Source organism: Oreochromis aureus, linkage group 10 (assembly GCF_013358895.1).
Source record: "Oreochromis aureus strain Israel breed Guangdong linkage group 10, ZZ_aureus, whole genome shotgun sequence".
NCBI classification, from domain to species: Eukaryota; Metazoa; Chordata; class Actinopteri; order Cichliformes; family Cichlidae; genus Oreochromis; species Oreochromis aureus.
Window position 1 is genome coordinate 9221640 of NC_052951.1, and position 19541 is coordinate 9241180.

Sequence of the window (19541 nt, forward strand, 5' to 3'; positions counted from 1 at the left end):
GGCTGAACCACTTTGCGCAGGATTTGGCGGGGTTCATTAAATTTCGTATTTTGAAATGAATTCGTACGCGTAACTCGTGAAATATAAATTAATCACCAACAGGAATAGCAACTTACGATGTATGTTGAATTCAAATTCATAAGAGATTGTATGAATCGTTTCCTTGTTATTACGATAGTAATCTGGTGGCGTTGGATTTTAAAAACACCCCCCTGGATGGTTTTTGCTGATGCTGTGAGGGGAATTTGTTATATTAGATTGTCGCATGTGGCTGGGAAATGATTGCGTTTCAGTAACGTTTCGTCCTTTTTAAAAGGAAAAAAAAAAGATGCTAGCGTGTTGTTCTGCATTACAAATAGTTGGGCGGTCGACTTTCCCACTGTGCCAAGCGTTTCATTTTAAACGCATCGAGAAGTAATTTGAGTGCGAGTTTATTTTCATTCATGTAATATGGATGAATGAAAAGGCAGAGCCATAATATCATAAATGTAGTTTTTACGTCATGTACACTTGGGTTAAAAGTGATTCTAGTTCCATCTTTCATTATTACATGCAGAATTTGGCTCTTAGTATTTATCACAACCTCTTGAGATAATGATGCAAGCCTCAGATATGCTTCTGAATAAATGAAGTCCTGTATATGCTGTTTTTTTGCGTGGGATGACTTGTACATTAAACAAAAACAACATTTTTATATAAGCTCTTAGAAAATGAAAATTGTCACTTTCTGAAAAAAAGGTTTTCATCCTTTATTTACAACACACACACACACACACACACACACACACACACACACACACACACACACACACACACACACACACACACACACACACAATTCAGTGTAATCCTTAACTGTCATCCAAATGTCAATTGTCATTCACCATCCAACTATAGAAGGAATGGTAATATGTTAGGGACTCAGTGGTAACTGACAGGGCCACTGGGAATGAGTCATAGTTTCCTTGTATTATCCTGGTGGTGTGAGTCAGATAGGTTTCATTCCTTAATCTTAGTCAGGTGATAAGAAAAAGTTGATATGGCATTTTTCTTTGGAAATGAATAATTCATTAACATTCTCCACTGAAGTACACAAAGAAGTCCTCATAGATAGAGACAGACAGTATAGTTTAAAAATATATGGTAAAGCATACATGACTAAAACAAAAAAAGGTACAGAGACTGCAAGACCAGTAGGTGATGCTACATAACCTTCATAAGCAACAGGAGATCTTACTACTTCAACAGTTCCATGTTTCCTGTTAGATTTATAATTTCATTGTTCATACAAGTTAAATAATATCCAGACTGACTGGTAATGCTGTTCAGAAAAAAAAGTATTGTAGTTCATTCTTAAAACCATTCTAATGAACATGGGGAAAATAATAACTGGACACTTAGGGGATTTTCCACTTTTCATTTTGAGATTTAGGAAGAAATGTACCACAGTAAATTGGCAACCTGTTCAGGGTGTGCCCTGTCTCTCACCCTGTTAACACATTGACAGGCTCTATCGCCCTCATGAAGCTGAATTGGACAATGGAAGAAGATGGATGGATGGATGGATGGAAAAGGAAAGTAATAATATCTTCCAGAGAATGAGGCTTGTTTTTAAGGTTAATGTGGATACAGATCTGTGCATAATTCAGTATTGTAGACACTCTTTCTAGTGCATTCTTTTAACTCTGCTTATCACTGAATGACTGTTCAATGAAGGAGCCCCGTTGTAATCTATTGTCAGTTTTTTCCAACTGTATATTGAAAGTTTTGATTCTCATACAGTCCAATCAGCGTTTTAGTCGGAGGTATTCATTTCTCCATAATCCAGTTCCAATGAAGCAAAAGTGTCCAACAGTGAACTTCGGCTGAAAACCAAACTTTATGTTCACTGTCAGTCCAAGCTGCTTCAGTGTAAATTTATATCCCAACATCAACTCACAGAAATACGTACCCCAGACCAGAAACGCTAGTATCAGAGGCCAAGTATTGGGCATCTCATTTGAGACACTAGCGCACTCCGTGGACAAATTCAGACAAACCAGAATTTGCCTAAATTTAAATGCATATTTTCATCAAAATAGCAAGATAAATAAAAAAATGGAAAGAAAATCAAGTTTTGCATATTGTATATCTCTAAAATGATTTTTTATCCTGAATGGATCAGTGCGAGTAAACTATTAAGGTAATACATTTCAGATTGTGGTTCTCTCCTCAAAATTGCAACTTCCTAAGTGTAATGAGCTTTAACAAGCAAAACATATGGGATGATCTGGAGTTCATTATGTATGTGTATATTGAAACTGCTAGGAGAAGGAAGTAACGATGCAAATGAAGTTGAACATTTTATGCAATTGATCTTGCAAACTGAGTTCTAACATATGCTGTAATCAAGTCATCATTGTTGTAGGAGGAATTATCCAAAAGAATTCCATATAAATAGGTAAATAATGTTTAAAATAACCATCCACCACAACTCAGATTCTGTTTGGGTTTAAAGTCTGTATGTCAGTGACTGTCACTCCAATGTCACTCATTAGCTGCAAAACACTGTGTTTTGCAGCTAATGAACACATTAGCTGCAAAATACAGTGTTATCCAATGTGAAATCAACATGTTAACAATATCAAATGAAATACAGCTCTCTACGAAAAACTGGGCAGTTTGAGATTAAATATCTGCGCCTACATCCTATGTATGGAGTAAAATAAAGACCAGGAGGGGTCACTGCTGTCCAGTGTAGTCTTCCGGAGCTTTCATGTGCTGTTGGATTTATTAAAATGTAGGTCGTTAGCCTATATTTTGGACATTTAAATCGTCCTACTATCATTGAGGACTAAAGCCCCTATGTTTCAAATTTAGACCATTTAGAGAGAGGTTGTTTTTCAGTTTTCCCTCTTTATAATATATATTTTAAAGTGCAGTAAGGAGACTACTTAAGTTTATTAAAACTATTGAGCTGTTTGGGGGGAAAATTAATCAATCACCATTTTTTCTTCTGATGTACGACACCATTTTCCAAGTTTTTTGTGTTTACTTCTTTACGAGGATAGCTGCTTCGCCGCAGGTCGCCTATGTCAAAGTAATCAGAAGTCGGAGCTTACTGCAAGCATTTGAAAGCATCACAAAAGCATTTGTCGCACCTGCTGACACTTCATTGGAAAATGCCGAAAACCTGTAGTAAGACAACAACGCTGTCATGTTTAGGCAATTACAGGTAGGTAATTGTCATATGTTACGGTATTACTTAATTTGTATCGTTTATCGTGAATGACATTAGTACACTCTTTAGCACTGCTAAAGAATGAGGGCAAAGCAGCTTAAAGGGAGAGCATTATGGCCAAGCTCAGGACTAGCCGTGTCGACAACCTATGCGTTGTGTTTAAAGTTCAGGAGAACGAAAAACTAATAACAACAGACAAAACTTCGCTTTCCAGTAATAAAATATGACGAAAATACATACCTAAATGTTAACTGTAAGATAAACTGAGTTGCTTTCCGACATTTCATAGCTTTCTTCTAAGAGCATGTGCTTTAGCGTGGATTAGGTTTGAATTTACAGTTTACTGTTCAACAGTAACAAGGCATGGCTTCTCGCTGTACATGGAGCTTAGCGGAGGCTCCCATGCACATAGCTTAAGTTTTCCATCACTTAGTGATGATGCTGAGTATCTGAGAGCACTACGCTCTTTAAAACACTGTATGTTATTATGTAGGGTAGCTTGAGGTGTGTCAAAGATAAGTTTTAGATAAGATCAATTTCAATATCTAGGGTGCATGTTCCGTTTGTTGATACTGGGGGATGCCAGGTCCTATACACACCCAAGTATATAGAGGCTACTTTTCTATTAAACTGAATTAGATTATAGGTTGATACTGAAATAAGAACAGTGATACTGCCCTGCAGTTTGATAACGTTTTTTTTATATTTTTAACCCTAAGGTGTAGAAAGGACTTCTTCAAATCCAAGTTTTAAGTGTGGATTATGTTTTTCTCAAAAAGGTCAGAGGTCACGTGAAATGTAAATAAAAACAGAATAACAAGATTTGCAAACCATGTGAACTCCGTAACTCTGTAACTGAAAATGGTACAAACATAATACATAAGTTATTAAAATGGAGATATTTTTATTTCCATTTTTAAAATTTTATTAAATCTAGTGATCTTTAATTTGATGCCAGCAAAATAATTCAACAAGTCAGGTGAGGACCACAGCAGTTCCTATTTATCTGTGGTTTCTGCAATGGTTTAGGAACCGAGAAGATCAGACCAGCTTTAATATCTTGTTTGATATAACTTCAGCTGTACAGCAGTATGAATCTTACTTTTCATTGTATAATGTGTTAAATATTTTCAGTGGTGTTATTTTTTGATAGGTGTGGAGTGCAGCCAGTCCAGTTTAGCAGCTAAACTATTACCACAGACGTAGGCTGTTGTAATATGTGCAGAATTGGGCTTGTCATTGTCTTGTTGAACTAAAGAAAGCCTTCCCTGACACTTACGTATTACGTATTATTATTCATCCACTGTGGGGTTGTTAATGTATCGCAGGACTAACACAGACACCGACAGCCCATCACAGTCACACCTACAGCTAAAACTCTACACAGAAAGTGTGGATTTGAACCCAGGACCTTCTTGCTCTTAGGCATGAGTACAAACCACGGCATCACCAGACTGTCAGCCTTTCTGTATATGCCTTTCTACCATTCAGCATTATCTGTGCTTTCACAAATGTACTAGTCATCTGTACGTCATAGTACTTATGATTAATTACTGACTGAATCTGTTTACCAGTTACTTAGTTAAACTCTGACTAACACAAGGTTCTTGCACTCTGTTATGCTTTTCTCAGCTTCTCTCAGTGTTCACCTCTTGTTTCTTTTCTCTACAGATATCACTAAGAGAGATCCAAACCCAGAGTTGATGTTTTCAGCTACTGTCATCAGACTCTTATCTAATAATTTAAGGTTCTCATGATCAATTAATCAGTTGCTAAATAACTACAGAATAGTTTAATCATGTTTCACTTAATGAAAAAAGACAAGGACAAGGAAAAGGAAAAGGATTTGAGCAAGAAGGAAAGGGATTTGAGCAAGAAGGAAAAGAAAGACAAAAGAGAAAAGAAAGAACGTATGTCTCAGTCCGAGTTAAAGAGTCTAGAAGAGATGAGCATACGTAGAGGCTTCTTCCCACTTTCTCGAGGAAACTCCAAGAAGGAATCTAGGAGCAAGTTGGAGATTTCTAGCCCTATCCCAATTAAGGTGGCCAGTAACACAGAACTCTGCCTGACAGATGCTGAGCATCATCACAACACTGTGGGGCAAATAAGTGCAAGCGCCTCTGAAGATGTAAAAGGAATTGAGCTGGAAAGTAATCGCAGCTCTGTGAAGGAGAGAGCAGCTAAATTTGGGGAACTGGCCAAGGTGAATACAGTGGTGGGCCAGAGGAAAGTAGCTACCTTAACTCAGGTGACCCCAAAGGACAGTGCTTTAGATGCTTCAGAGCTTTCTGGCCATAACTGGACTACACCATCTACAAAGTTACACCCTAGTTCAAAGGGCACCATCACAGTTCAGATTCCTGATATTGTGGAGAAGACCTTTCCTGGTGTAGACCTACAGTTGCCTGCACTTGTCTCTCCACCAGTACCATATCCAAGAGAACTTGAGCTACAGCGACGCAGCACTGGGGACTTTGGCTTTTCTTTGCGAAGAACCACCATGGTAGACAGGCAGTCTGATGGTGGGGTGTCCCGGCGTGTGGTACACTTTGCCGAACCAGGGGTTGGGACTAAGGATCGGGCCCTGGGCCTGGTGCCAGGAGACAAGCTTGTAGAAATCAATGGGATTAATGTGGAGAACAAAAACAGGGACGAGATTGTGGAGATGATTCGTCAGTCTGGAGAGTCAGTACGACTAAAGGTGCAGCCAATTCTCGAGCTGAGTGAGCTGAACCGCAGTTGGTTGAGGACCTCTGAAGACCTAAGCAAAGATGTAAGTAGTACTCTTGACTTGGTCTGTTGTTTTCCATTTTGGAAATCATTGTGTTTACTTGAATTCCACTGAGAAACACAGTGGATCTGTTCTGTAAATACACATGTACTTGGGGTACATCTTTTTAAAATTACTACAAAAAGACCCTTTCTCTGTTATTCTGTATTAATTTCTCATAAGTAAGTACTTTTGCACTGATCTTTAGTAGACTAAAAACGGATGCATTATGGGTGGAGTTGTAATCACATTGGTAATGTGATTTTCTACTCGCATGTATGGGGGAGTGTCTAAGTGTGTGTTTTGAAAGAGAGAATATGTTCTGGTGTACATATAATCCCCCTCCCACTCCCCAGTCCTTTTGACACCAAACAATGGGACGCTGAAGGAAACAACGGCCCAAACGCCGCCACAACACATGGCCATATGGTCTTGTAAGACTTGGCTGCCTGCCTATTCAGTTCTTTTCATCCAGATAATCGTGTGCAACAAGTGGAGGAGCATCAAGTTAAACTCTTTATTAGCTGGTGCAACAAACACCTGAATACAAGCCTTTTCTTGTTGTTGTTGTTTTTTTTCATAATACAGTTTATACAGTTGGTAAAATAAACTTTGGTTAGGTTTGGCAATATGTGCTGCTTATGAAGGCACATTAGTAATGTTTGGAGCTGGAATATGTTTAAATTAAAAGGTTAAAGCATACACTTTTGCATGTAGTTTTCTTTAAATACAACTTTCATTTTTTAAATTTAATTGTAATTTTGAGCATTTTTAACTAATGGTGTTTTTAGAAAAATATAAGTCAAAATCAAAAGGAGGTGGTGTTGGTGATGATGATAAAATAACTTTAGTCGGACTAGTAGTATTATTTTTAAAGACCATAGATTTCCCAAGACAACCAGGGCTTCATTAGATGGTACACCTGGTCAGAAGTTTGTTAATAAAGTACAAACAAATTTGGGTACAAAAATATTGATAAATCCCTGATTTGTGCATGCATCTCATACATGCGGTTTACACACACTCTTAGTGATAAGACTCATTGTCTCCATTCTGTTAGAATGCATAAGCTAGAACTATTTAAATGAATGTTTACACAGCCCAGTTGCTTCCCTGAAATAAGTGACTGACTACTTTGTCCCACATTCAAGCAATCTCGATGATCAAAAAGACAGGCCTTTTGAAAAAGCACAAAATGTGCATGTGAGGCTGACCTAGAAGCAGCAGCACTATTTTTAGGTGGGTATAATAAGCTCTGGATTCTGGATCTAGAGCTCTGCAATACAGTATGAGACCATATGATGCATTAACATACAGTAATTTTGTTTATTGCCTTAATTCCGTTTCATATATTTTTTTAAAAATATACTTATTCACAGTCTTTTCATTAGTCTGTTAAAAGTTCACTACTACAGGAGATGGTTTTTGTTTAGGTTAGCATGAAACATGAAATGGGGAAGCAGCTTCCTGTTTTGTGTTTTTTCTTTATCTTTTTTTTTTTTAAAGAGAGAGGAAAAAATATCAGTCATCACCACTAAATCTCTCAAATGAAGACATTATATCCATGCTTTTATGTAACTATGCGTTAGAAAGGATAAGTTGTGTTTTTAAAGAGTGTTATTTCTTGGCAAGGAGCATTGACTTTGTCAAATCTTGTCATCATTGTCAAGTTGCCAAGCAACCACTGACGATCTTTGTAACTGCTGTGAGAATACAAGAATAATAAGCCTGTTACTGAACAAAAACTGGCTAGGATTGGTATCGGCTAAACACCTGCTCTCTCACAGTTTGCTGCCTGTTGTTTTTTTCTTTGTCATTATTGTGTCGTGTCTGATTACTGTATTGTAAGAGGGTTTGCTGTAGGCTACATATGTCCTTCACCTTTTACACCCAGTTCTGTGGAGCTGTCATTAAAACAAATATAATCTACAGCAATTCAAATGAACTTGCATGAAATGAATGCCTTGTCAAAGTGTTTCATATTTGGTATTCAAAGAGTCAGTGGTAGATCCCTATCAACAAACAGCACTAACTCCTGCACCAAACTTAAATTGCCTTCGTCTATGCACCCCTAAGCACGTTAACCTTGTAAGCATTGGGTAAAAGCCACAAATCAAAAAATATGACCTTTTTTTGTTCCTCAGTGTCTATAACAACTTCTTTGTTATAGACACTGAGTGTCTGTGTACTTGAATCATATAACTGACCTGACTCAGTCGTCCTCCTACTGTATATGAGTGCGTGCCTCTGAGTGATATGGTAAATATATATATTATAATATATATATTATATAGCGCTTTTCTACTCTATCATGAGCACTCAAAACACTTTACACAACTCGTGCATTCACCCCATTTGCACAAGCACTTTTTCCTAAGCTGTTAGCTAGTGCTTCTTAAATAACATTTAGACACACTCGTACTCCGATAGATGCATCAGAGAGCAATTTGGGGTTCGTATCTTGCCCAAGGATATTTGGCATGTAGACTAGGGGAAGCCAAGAATCGAACCACCGACCTTCCGATGGGTAGATGACCTGCTCTACCGCCTGAACTACAGCCACCCCGATATAATGATGATACTTGCATGAAATTTTAAAAGCAATTAGCCACCAGATTTCTCAATCTGTATTTCAGACGGTCATATCTGTTCTTTTAGCTTTTGCTAAAAGATGTCAGTTAATAAGGGAAATATGTGAAGATTTATGCAAGTCCTTCAAAATAATTAAAACCTGAATAATAGTAAAATATGCAAACCAGAAGAATACTTAGCATTTCTTCACTCTGATAATCTAATGGAACAAGTGGAGGAGTTATTGAAATGACACGAGCCCCCCAGCCAGTGATTTTGCAGAATACACATGGATCTGAGCTTTTTTCCTTTGGTTATCTGCTACATACATGCATATTTTCACAATTTTTAATGTTAATACTGACACACACAAAAACCTGCTAAAATACTCCAAACCACCTTGTGATAGTTGTCGTTACAGTAATTTTCTAGTGCCATACTTTATGTTGTGACACAACAAAACTAGACACACGGTCACAGCTCGTACATACTGTGTGTCAAGACAAAGTAAAAGTGTTTGCTTTTTACTATATCTTCCTGCACAGTATAGGTGTGTATAGGTCCATCTGCTTATATTCTTTCATAGGCATTGCCCAAAAAGTTGTCTGGACATTCGTTGACCAAGATTCTTCACAATCACATGGCATGATGTTTTTTTTTTGTTTGTTTTTTTTATTTGATCCATCAGAACCCATTGACTTTGGTGTAAGAGATGGATAAAGCCACCTTTACATATGTCTCCTGCTTTTATTTTTTAAGTGGGTACTATTTCTGACTGAGTGTTGTGCTTTGTAGCGTAAGAGGATTTAAAAAAAAAATTGTGCTTAATATACTGTTAGAGTGGCCCTCGACATTTTTAATAAACTATAGACCATGGGAGACCTGATGCTGCTAAACCTAATATCCTACGTCACCTCACCAATGCATTGTCTATCAATATCAAGTGAAATCAATTAGAAATGAACTGTCTTTTAAAATAATCTCCCCTCATGTCACCTATTTAAACATCATCTCTGTTTCCAGAAGGTGCATGCTACAATATCATTGTGTTAGGAGGTCATTTTAAAATTTTTAATAATGGCTTTAGTAGTGTTACCACTTATTCATTCACTATTATGAATATGTACCAATAAAACTGTAATCTGTAGCTATTCTTTGGACAAGTGCTGAATAATGTATAGAGGACCACCTTCTCCTTCTCCGTGGTTTATTCCTAAATGTGTGCAATTGAGTTTTTGCTTCTTCTACATTTTCACATAGTCTGCTTTAAAAATGATGTCCAGCCCTGTTTACTTAACCAACTTAAAATTCGGGTCATCCCTTCAAATTTTGGCAGTAGAGAATGATGTCCCATAATTCATTTCTGCTTTAAGCTTGCAAAGACATAGATACTGATGAAATATCTCAAGCAATTTCTCACTTTCATTTTTGGGATAAACGATATGGATAATTTAATTTATAAACATCAACCTCTCAGTGAATATGAAACAGCAAATGACAATTCTTGCTATGTCATATGTCTGTCATACCTGAAATATTCTGTATAGTTCTATAAATGTGGTAGTCTGATTCATGCTAGAGCTTAATAATATGATTCAAACAGCTTTGATAGTATGGAGGCATAACTGGGTCAGAATCAGTAGTGTCTATGGCGTATAGAGTCCTTAATCTTTAGTCTGCAGCAACTGTGTGTAGACAAACAGTCGACACATTGCTGTGTCCCAGTAACAGACTCTGGGGATTAGCAATCTGCTCTAGATAGATGAGCCAGGCTGTGTGTTTTACTGGATCTTGCTAAGTGCTAATGCGAACTTCTGAGCTCACCATGAGCTAAAGTGCTATGTAACTATTTATAGAGTTTTGGACATTAGAAGTAATTAATTCAATTATGTTTAAAAACAAAAAAATAAAATCATTTGTAATGACTGTGAATGAATGAACTAAATGAAAAGCCAGATGATTGCTGGTTATTGAAAGGTATGTGCTCCGATTGGCCTACCTAACAAAACCAGTTTCTCCATTTACATATTTTCCATTTAACAATGCTTCCGGATGGTAGTGAGATGCCTTGCTGCCTTACCTTTCAGCTTTGTTTTACCTGACTGGCTTTACCTGTTCTCATACCATAAAAAAAACAAAAAAAACAAAACAAACAAGAGTGTTTGTTGGTTATGTCCTTAAGTATTTGGACATATTAGACATAGTCCTCTATTTTCAGAGGCTAAAAACTAATTTAACAAACAATTTTAAGTATAAATTGCTTTTAAACCTTGAGTGGAAGTCTTTTGCAGTCAATGAAATGCTGCTTTTTCCTGCCTTGAGATGCTCGACTAAGCTTTTACTTCAGCCACCTTAAGTTTCTGTTTGAGTCTTTGTGCCGTAAAGTTTGTTTTCAGTAACCGAAAATGATTCTCTGCTGGACTGGACTGTGGTCATGTGACTGACTTGGGCAGACTGACTTGAAGAACCTTTTTTTTTTTCATTTTGTTTTTCCATCTTGAGAAACTCTTGTTTCTTTTGCAGTGAACACAGTATAACCCTCAATAACCATCAATAAACAAAATGTTTTTTTTTTTTTTAGAAGTTTAATCTGGGGTTCCTATTTTTGTGTAACCAGTGGTTGCTCTAAACCTTGCTATAAATGTATTTGCATTTATCTCTTGAGAGATTATAGAGTTGAAAATAGTGCAACTCTAAAAGAACATTCCTTGAGAGTGTCCTTGACTTGGGTAGATGATGTGAAGTTCTTTTTCTTAATCAAGAAAATAAGTGTGATAGGTGTGTCTTGACTTTTCAGCCTTTTGATGGCCTTCCTCACTTGCATCGACATCTCTCTGGTCTTAGACTGAGAGTTCCAGTGAATAGTAACCGAATGCAAGATCAACACTTTGAAACTCTTATGTGCTTAATTTAAAAATAAAGAAACAGGCTTCACCTTTCTGTGAAACCTAAAGTTAATTGTATGACTACTTTTATACTCTGAAAAATGAAAGACTGTTTATGAAACTCTGTGACTGTTACCTCAGTATATATATATTTTTTTGTTAAACACTGAATTAAAGTTGAAAGTCTTCTTTCACCTTTTCACAGTCTGTGTAAAGACTCAAATTAACAAAAATTGTTTGGTTGTCTTGTGACTTATGGACCTAACTGTTTTGATCAGTCGCAACATTGAAACCACCTCTTTCGGAGCATGATCTTTTGAGGGTGTCCTGTGATGTCTGGCAACATAACCTTGGGATCCTGTGTGTTGTGGGCATATTCTGGTGCGTGCCGCAGTCATTTGGTAAGAATGCCTTGTGCTCTGCCATGGTCCTGAGCAGTTTTTATGGTGTGCATTATCTGCTTTAGAAGGCAGCTGCCACTGGGGAGTGCTGTTGCCATAGGAGAAGAAATGAGTACAGGTAAGGTGGAGTGGCTGAAGATGAGTTCAGGGTGATTTGGATGAAGGATAGAAGTAGAAGGGAAGGTCTACAAGATGGAGGTGACAATTGCTGTGACAGTGACACTAACAAAAAGACTAGAGGCAAAGCCGAAGATGCTAAGATTTCTGTTGGGAGTGACCAGGATGACTCAAGTTGAGTGGTTTGGGGACAAAGTAAGAGGAGCAATGTTGAGATGGTTTGGACATTCACGGAAGTTTAGTGGATATATTCAATAAACTGACGCTGAATATGAGCTGCCAGGCAGCAGGGAATCCACAGAGGAGATTGATAGAGTGTAGTGAAGGAGGACAAGCAAAGGGTTGGTGTGATTGAAGAGGATGCTAGGCATAGGGTAAAATGAAGGCAGATGATCTTCTATGACCTCTCAAAAAACAGCCTAAAGAAGACTATTCATTCAACTCAGTTTCACTTCACATTTTTGTCTGTGCTTTTGCTTTCAGTGTCTCTGTGCAGCTTCTTGTCATCACTGAAACAGAATGACAGCTTTAATGACAACTCCACATTGTTGATGTATATGGTCCCATCTGTCTTATGTTGTGTAAAACTAACATTAAAATACCAATGAGTCCTTGGGCACGATACAAACAAACCATAAGCACACCATAAAACAATACTGGTCAGTGTATGTCTCTCATATTAAAACCCTTAACTTTGATATACTCTTTGCTTTAGGTCAACATGCCTGCAATCACTGGATAGTGTTATACCTTATAGGGTTTACATTGAACAGTACAACATATTGAAAATTGATTAGTGTATGTAAGAGATTAGTTTATTGATTTAAAGCTCCCTCTTGTGGTGTAAAATGTGAAGAACACTTTTTGTAGCAAATGTTAAATACATTTTATGGTCACTATTTAAAATGTTCCACAAAAGTGTACTTTGATATTATTTATTTCATATTTGTTATTTATGTATTCCTTCTGGAGGTTTGCACAGAATTAGCTGTATATAGATTTAGGTGTAGGTAGTTAGATTAAGTAATCCAACAAATGCTATGTTTTTGTGTTATCTCTTATAGTTTTGGATTTCCTTAAAATAGGTGCTGTGTGTGTGCATGTGAGGGGGGTTATAAAAGATAACAGTTGGTAAAGCGCCTGAAGAGGGATACTCTTTTTCTGACTCCCAGCAGGACAAGAGGCTGACAGGGAGAAGTGGCAGTGGCAATTGATGTGATGAACACATTCTATTTATAACCACTGTTCAGCAGCTGCCACTCTCTTCTGTCTCCTCTTACATTACCCCCTCCACTCCTCAGGCCACAGCTTAACTGTGCTGTGCTCACTGTGACCCCACCCTCGAGGTTGCCCTCTCTCTTTCTCAGGGCTAGTGAGTGTGCTCTTACAAGACCCAGGTTTTACTCTGCCTTGGCCCTGGCTGCACTGCTCCAGTGACAGAGTGAAGATTGGAAGGTTAACCAGACCCAGAGAAAAGGTAATGGGCTCATGTCTCTGGCGGACTGTGTGTGTGGCAAGTAGTGTGATCAGCTCAGAGTGTACATGCTCTGCTTAGCAGTTCTATTAGGGGTCTGATGGCATCTCAGAATGGCCTCCTTTGCTGTTGAAACTATTTATAGGAGTGGACTGATGAAATCAGGGACAGAGATAGTGAAACATGTTGCTGTGCAGCTCATTTTGGTATGTCGCCTTTTAATGAGTTGAAGAAATTTTAGTTTAGTTAAGAAAAAGTTGACTGGCTTTGTTTCTAGTTTCTAGTTCTAGTATGGCCATTCTTGCAAAAGAAGCAGATTCCCAATATTTTTAAAATATTTTTGTGTGGTGATTGAGTTAATGGTTAGTTGTTGTTTTTTGTCATGGCTATTATAACAGAATGTGAATGAGACCCACATATGGCACAGCTGCAGATGAATGAGTTTGTTTTGTGTGCGTTGTTCACTTGGTCTGATTCTTGTTCATGTGTTTTGCAGTTGGAAGAAAGCTAACCTTTGATTCATTATGAATGTTAATGTGTTCTATCTTCAGTGCTACCCTCTGTCTACCCTGTTGCTGAATGACCTGTTGTGTGCAGTTCAGTGTCCCACTGCTCATCTTCAGGTTCCCATTCTCGGCTGTCTTCAGCTGTCACCCCCCTTCACCATTCCATCCATTTATTCTTCACCTCATCCAGCTAAATCCATGACTTCTGGCCTATCACCATGGCATATAAATCACGCTTCTCTTTCTGGGAGCAAAAGGAAAGTCCCTTTTTGTTTTTGTTTTTTTTCCCTTTTGATTTCATCTCATTATTCAGTGATTTTGTTGAATATTTGTTGAATATTTATGTTAAGAGAGTAACCATGATCTGAAGGTGTGGTTTGATTTGTTTTCTTCCTTCCTCTTGTGTAGGTTAAGGTTGAGAACAAGCCAGATGTAAGTGTTTTTCAGCTGCATATGTTTGAGTGATGATGATACAAACCATTTTTGTGTGGTAAAAGGAGAGTGGCTAACGATTGTCTTCTAGAGATACAGTTCCTAGTAAAATCACCAGGCGTAGCTGATGGGCACCCACTCTATCATAATTGAACCATGGGCAGCAGGTCTTTATTTAATTAATAGCCAGTGCAATAGCATCAGTAAAGTCTTATTTGAATATGATTTATGAAAAGTAAAAAATAATAAGCTTCATTTTGTTCCATATTTTTGGGCCCATCCAAGTTCTTCTTTTCAGTGACTTTGTGCACCCTCAGGTGTTACTGGCCCCACAGAACGACTGCTGATAATGAATCCAGTTTGATTATATATAGTCCCACCTGTCTTATATTGTGTAAAACTAACATTAGAATACTAATATGTAGCCTTGTGCATGAATCTCTGGACTGCTTCTTTTCCCTTTATCCAGCTGTAGACTCAATTCAAGAAAAAATAAAAAAATAAAAACCTGGCTTGCCCATACTGTAATTTTGAGATTTAATGAAAATGAATTATTGAATTGGCTTGATTGATTCTAACCTTAGTGAGCAATTTAAATAATCCTTTTCAAAATAATTCTCTTTGAAATTTTAAATCCAGTCTGATATAGATAAGGGTCAACCTCAGGGAATTCCTAAACCTGGTCTGGAGACAGGAAGTGGTTCACAGTCATGCACATCACCAGCTGAAGAGGCAAATAACAACACTGGCATGGGAGGTCCAGACACACCAGGTGACGAGAAGAGTTCTAGTGGTAAAAAGGTGGTGAAGGTTGTCAGAAGAGTTGTTAGACGAGTGGTTCCTGCTGGAACAGAAGAGCGCAACCAGCACGCAGTTTCGGCATCTGCTACAGACTCTGCGGTCAGGAAAACAGGTGCTGCTGGGGAGGAAAAGGATGATATATCCAAGGGCCTAACGAGCCTGATGGGAAGAGGCAGAACCAAGGAACATCGGCCTCGCACCCGCACCCAGGACCGTAAGGAAGACACTATGAAGCAGGAAGAGGAGAACGGAAAGGTGGAGGATGTTGAAGAAAAGACCACTATGACAAAAACGGAGGAAGTTCCATCTGTGCCTTCTACTGCAGCTCCAAACACTCCACCAATAAAGTCTAATCCCCTCACCCCTCCACTTGGGTTCATTCCTCCACCCAAACCTGATCCTTTGGCCCCACCTCCTGGTTTCATCCCAGTCCCCAAGCAGAACGTGTTGACTCCACCACCAGGTTTCATCCCCACCAGAAAATCAAGCCCATTGCCCACAAAACAGAATCCCCTGATAAGACCTCCTGGTTTCATTCCTGTCCCCAAGACAGATCCCTTGGCCCCTCCTGGTGGTTTCATCCCAAAGCCCCGTCCACTTGCTGGAACGAAACCAGAGGTACTGAGTGAAAAGTGCATGTTTGCTACTTAGCCACTAGGTGGAGCACAACTTAAGTCATCATTCCTAATTCATCCGATTTTCTCATAAATGAGCTTGATCAACATCATACAGATTGTTTTTGGTTATGCATTCATCTTACTTGAGCTAATCTTTGTTATAAACAAAATTAGTTAAAGTAAAATACATCCCCCCAAATAACTTGATATAATCGCTGCCTTGAATAAGTGGAGGGAAGTGGTGCACATATGGAAACTAATCATCAGATTCATCAGTGGGTATAAGGGTGTGTTCATGACCTGCACTGTAGTTGTCTGATGAGTTGGAGCACTGAGCTAAATCTCATTACTGTGACTTTCAGCAGATAGAGTTGAAACTGTGCTCTGTCTGCTGTGCACCACTAAGAGAGAGGATCTTTAGCAATGCTTTTAAAGATGGGAACAAGAATAAAGATGATTTTTTTTTTTTTAAATGTTTGGTCAGGTTAGCATTAACTCTCTTGTAACAGTGTCAGAGAAGAGTGTTTTTTTTCTACAGAGCAGATAATTGGTTATGTAAACATTTAAATCTGCTAAAAAAAAAAAATCCCTTTAAGGATGTACCTTTTTGTATCCTAAGTTCCATTTTATAATTCAGACAAAGTTATGTTTTTGTCCTGTTATTTAGTCTCTGGCATTCTGTCTGTCAGCCTACCATCTGAAAATTTTATCAGCAGATGTCTGTGAAATCTGGTGAACAGTTGGGTATTTGGCCACAGAGTGAGGGATTGGATTTCAGAGAGATGCACCTGGTGTTTTTGCTGAGGGATATAGTGTTTTTAACTGCTCTAGGGAGAGACTCGGCTTTTAATGTCAGGAACAAGATGTTAGCTGATCTTGGAAATTTATGTGTGACAAAACATTAGTGTAGGTTTGTTTTGTCTAGTGATTTTTATATTTCTGCTATCACTAGAGCTATGACTGTGCAACAGTCATGTTGCTGACAATGGCAGACCTCAGCCATTACAATTAGCAACAACTAAATTATACCCGGGGTGAAAAAAATGTTTGACAACTTCAATAATTTGTTTAATTCCAGTTTTTAGCCGCTTCCCGTAGAGGGGAAATTGAAAACAGATTGTCAAAGCCTTACTTTGACTTGCTCCTATGTATATTAAAAAAAAACAAGCAATATTTGATTGGAACTTAAAATACTTTTTGATTCACAACTTCAAGTATAGCAGCAGTTATGGAACAGAAGTAGAGAAACGGAGCTTTTTGCAGTTACAGAACAATGGCATAGAACTTTTTGATGGGTTAATTTCAGATGCAACTTTGAGATTTCTTGGGGAGTGGCGCCTGAAAATTAGGTTGAGATTTTGATTATTTCATTACTTTGAAGAAATTTGCATTTGATTGTTGCTGAAACCACCGTCGACAATTCAATGCCTTCAACCATTAATCTTTACCGCCTTGTTTAATGATCCAATTTTCTTGAACAGCTTTTTGCCCTTACCCATTTCCTGACTGAATTAGTTGGAAAATTGTAATTAGTTTGAACAAGCGTCTCTTGAAGTTGGCTCTAGCTTTCTAATTAAAATCTAGTTTAAAGTTAAAAGGAAATACCTCAAGGTTTAACTTAATTGTCATCATCATCATGTTATCATGTTAATTCCATCTGTGTGTGTGCATGTTTGTTTGTGTGTTTGTGGGTATTTATATGTCGTGCAAAGGTGCAGGAAACATCTTTCCCTCCTGTGGTCTCCAATGGTAAACCTTCCCCTGTTGTCCTACCCCAGTCTGCAAAAAATGAACAGGTGTGTGCTAAGTTTGCTCCTAAGGTTGACATAAAACTGTGGTTTTCCTACATTCAGGAGCATAATACTACCACAGCCTGGCAAATGGGCAAACAGGCTTCCGTTTGCCAGGCCTGATTTCCCTAAAATTCCAGAGGCTGTCATTGGGCCTCTGCAATGCTCATAGTCCTTCTGGCTAGACAGTTCCGCTTCGAGGCTTTACTATGTTTATCAACCACTTGCTATGAAACTGGAAACCTTCAGACAAACGAGTTGTGTCTGGTTTTTATGTAAGTCATAACATTTTAGCAAATTGATTTATATACCCTAAGACTGATTGGTAACGTTTGTTTCTGAAAGCATCCTGCTTCCCTTTACTCTTCCAGATAACCTCTACACCACTGATATTGCTCAGCTTAAGCTCGGTGTTTCTGGCTCGTTGCCTTATTTGTATTAATTCTGTAGCATTAATTGCATTACTATCTGGTCCAGAGAAGCACTGGACTTGTGTAAGCCTCATTTCATTCTCAGTCATATAATGACCATGTACTCTGACACTGATTATTTTGGCAGTGCTGGTTATATGGCAATGAGTTACTTGTTTTCAATGTTTAAAACATGGAAATGAGCTTGTTTTACCCATTCTCATTGCACTGCTCTTTTGTTGTCGTAATCCATATCTTTTGTCTCTATGCTTTCCTGTGGGTCACTGGATCCTGACTTGCTGCTGTCCACTTTGCTGTTTACATGGCTAGCATACCAGAGGCTACAAATCTTCTCAGGTACAGCTTGCTGTGCTGTGGGCTTGACACACCCCTTCAGCTGTAGAGTGCTGGAGTCTAAGCTTGTTCTCCTCTACTGACCCTTCTCTAACATATATATATATATGCACAAAATACATTTTTTGTGCCTGCCCACTTGTCTTTAAAATAATTGTTGCAGAGGCCTGGAGTGTACTACTGCAGCATAAAAACTTTAGAAAATCTCAAGATTTATTTTTACCACTGCTCCATTTCATTTACAGTGGGCTTGGTGTGTCATGTCGCTATGTAATGTTATTGTTCCTTTTGCACTATGGAACTACATGTAGATACTGAAGCTATATTTTCATAATTCTTCAGTTAACTGCTTTTAACACCTCGTATTAGGAGCATGTCAGTGACATGGAAAGCTGAGTATATCTTTATGTGTGATATTTGATTACATCTTTGTTTTTGAAGTGCCATACACTTCTCTATGTATTGCAAAATTCATTAGCATTGACATTTCTGATATACATACCTTACTGTGCATAACTGTGACTGTTAATAACTGTTAATGAGGTTTATGCTCTCTCCACAAACCCACACACTGTATGTGTGGTTGAATGCATCCTGGTAATCAGTGCATTATTTTTGTTACAGTGTTTCTTATAGTTATGCAATCATTATTTTGGACTTTATGGTGAATTTGTTGAATGAATCACTTATTTGAGTGGTGTTGCACTGTTGTTGGCCTTGCTGCAGTGTTCGTGTTTTACCTTTTACACATTCTGACCTATTGTTTTACTTCTCTCCACCACTCTGCATTTTGTATTGTTTCTTCATGCGGTTGTAAATGTCAGTTGAATCTCTATAGGTGTTGAAATAAAGCACTAAACTTACTGATTTCTTCCCTTGTCCAGTCCAAACTTGTTGAGGATCCTGTGGCCATCCTTCAGGCAGCACACTCAGCTGCAACTAAGGTCTGATAATGGCTACAGCTGGTTGTAATTCTGGTTGCATCCCCAAGTGTTTCAAGTGGAATGTCCTTTTTTGTGTTATTTGTGTGGGACAAAGTAGTCATGAGTGTCACAGAAAGCCTCGTGAATGACATTCACCACCCATAAATCCCAAATTAACCTTCCCTATAGACTTAATCATTGTAGTTAAATCTGAGTAAAGGAATAGAAATAGCCTACTCAGTCAGTACTCATTAATTAAAAAATTTGTTG

General features: G+C 38.1%; 1 protein-coding gene across 6 annotated transcripts in view; it reads left to right on the forward strand.

Moving 5' to 3' along the window:
* The first annotated feature begins 3143 nt into the window (after positions 1–3143).
* LOC116313115 (unconventional myosin-XVIIIa-like) overlaps positions 3144–19541 on the forward strand; it is a 59339-nt gene continuing 42941 nt past the window's right edge. For 2 of the 6 annotated variants that reach the window (XM_039618468.1, XM_039618465.1), the window contains exons 1-5: positions 3144–3214; positions 4892–5993; positions 17507–17590; positions 18325–18351; positions 19233–19292. In XM_039618468.1, coding sequence (XP_039474402.1) covers positions 5019–5993; positions 17507–17590; positions 18325–18351; positions 19233–19292 — 1146 coding nt within the window. In that variant the 5' untranslated portion in view covers positions 3144–3214; positions 4892–5018. Of the gene's footprint in view, positions 3215–4891; positions 5994–14893; positions 15796–17506; positions 17591–18324; positions 18352–19232; positions 19293–19541 lie in introns of those variants that run through there. The other 4 variants (XM_031730684.2, XM_039618470.1, XM_039618466.1 and 1 more) reach the window with 3 other exon arrangements.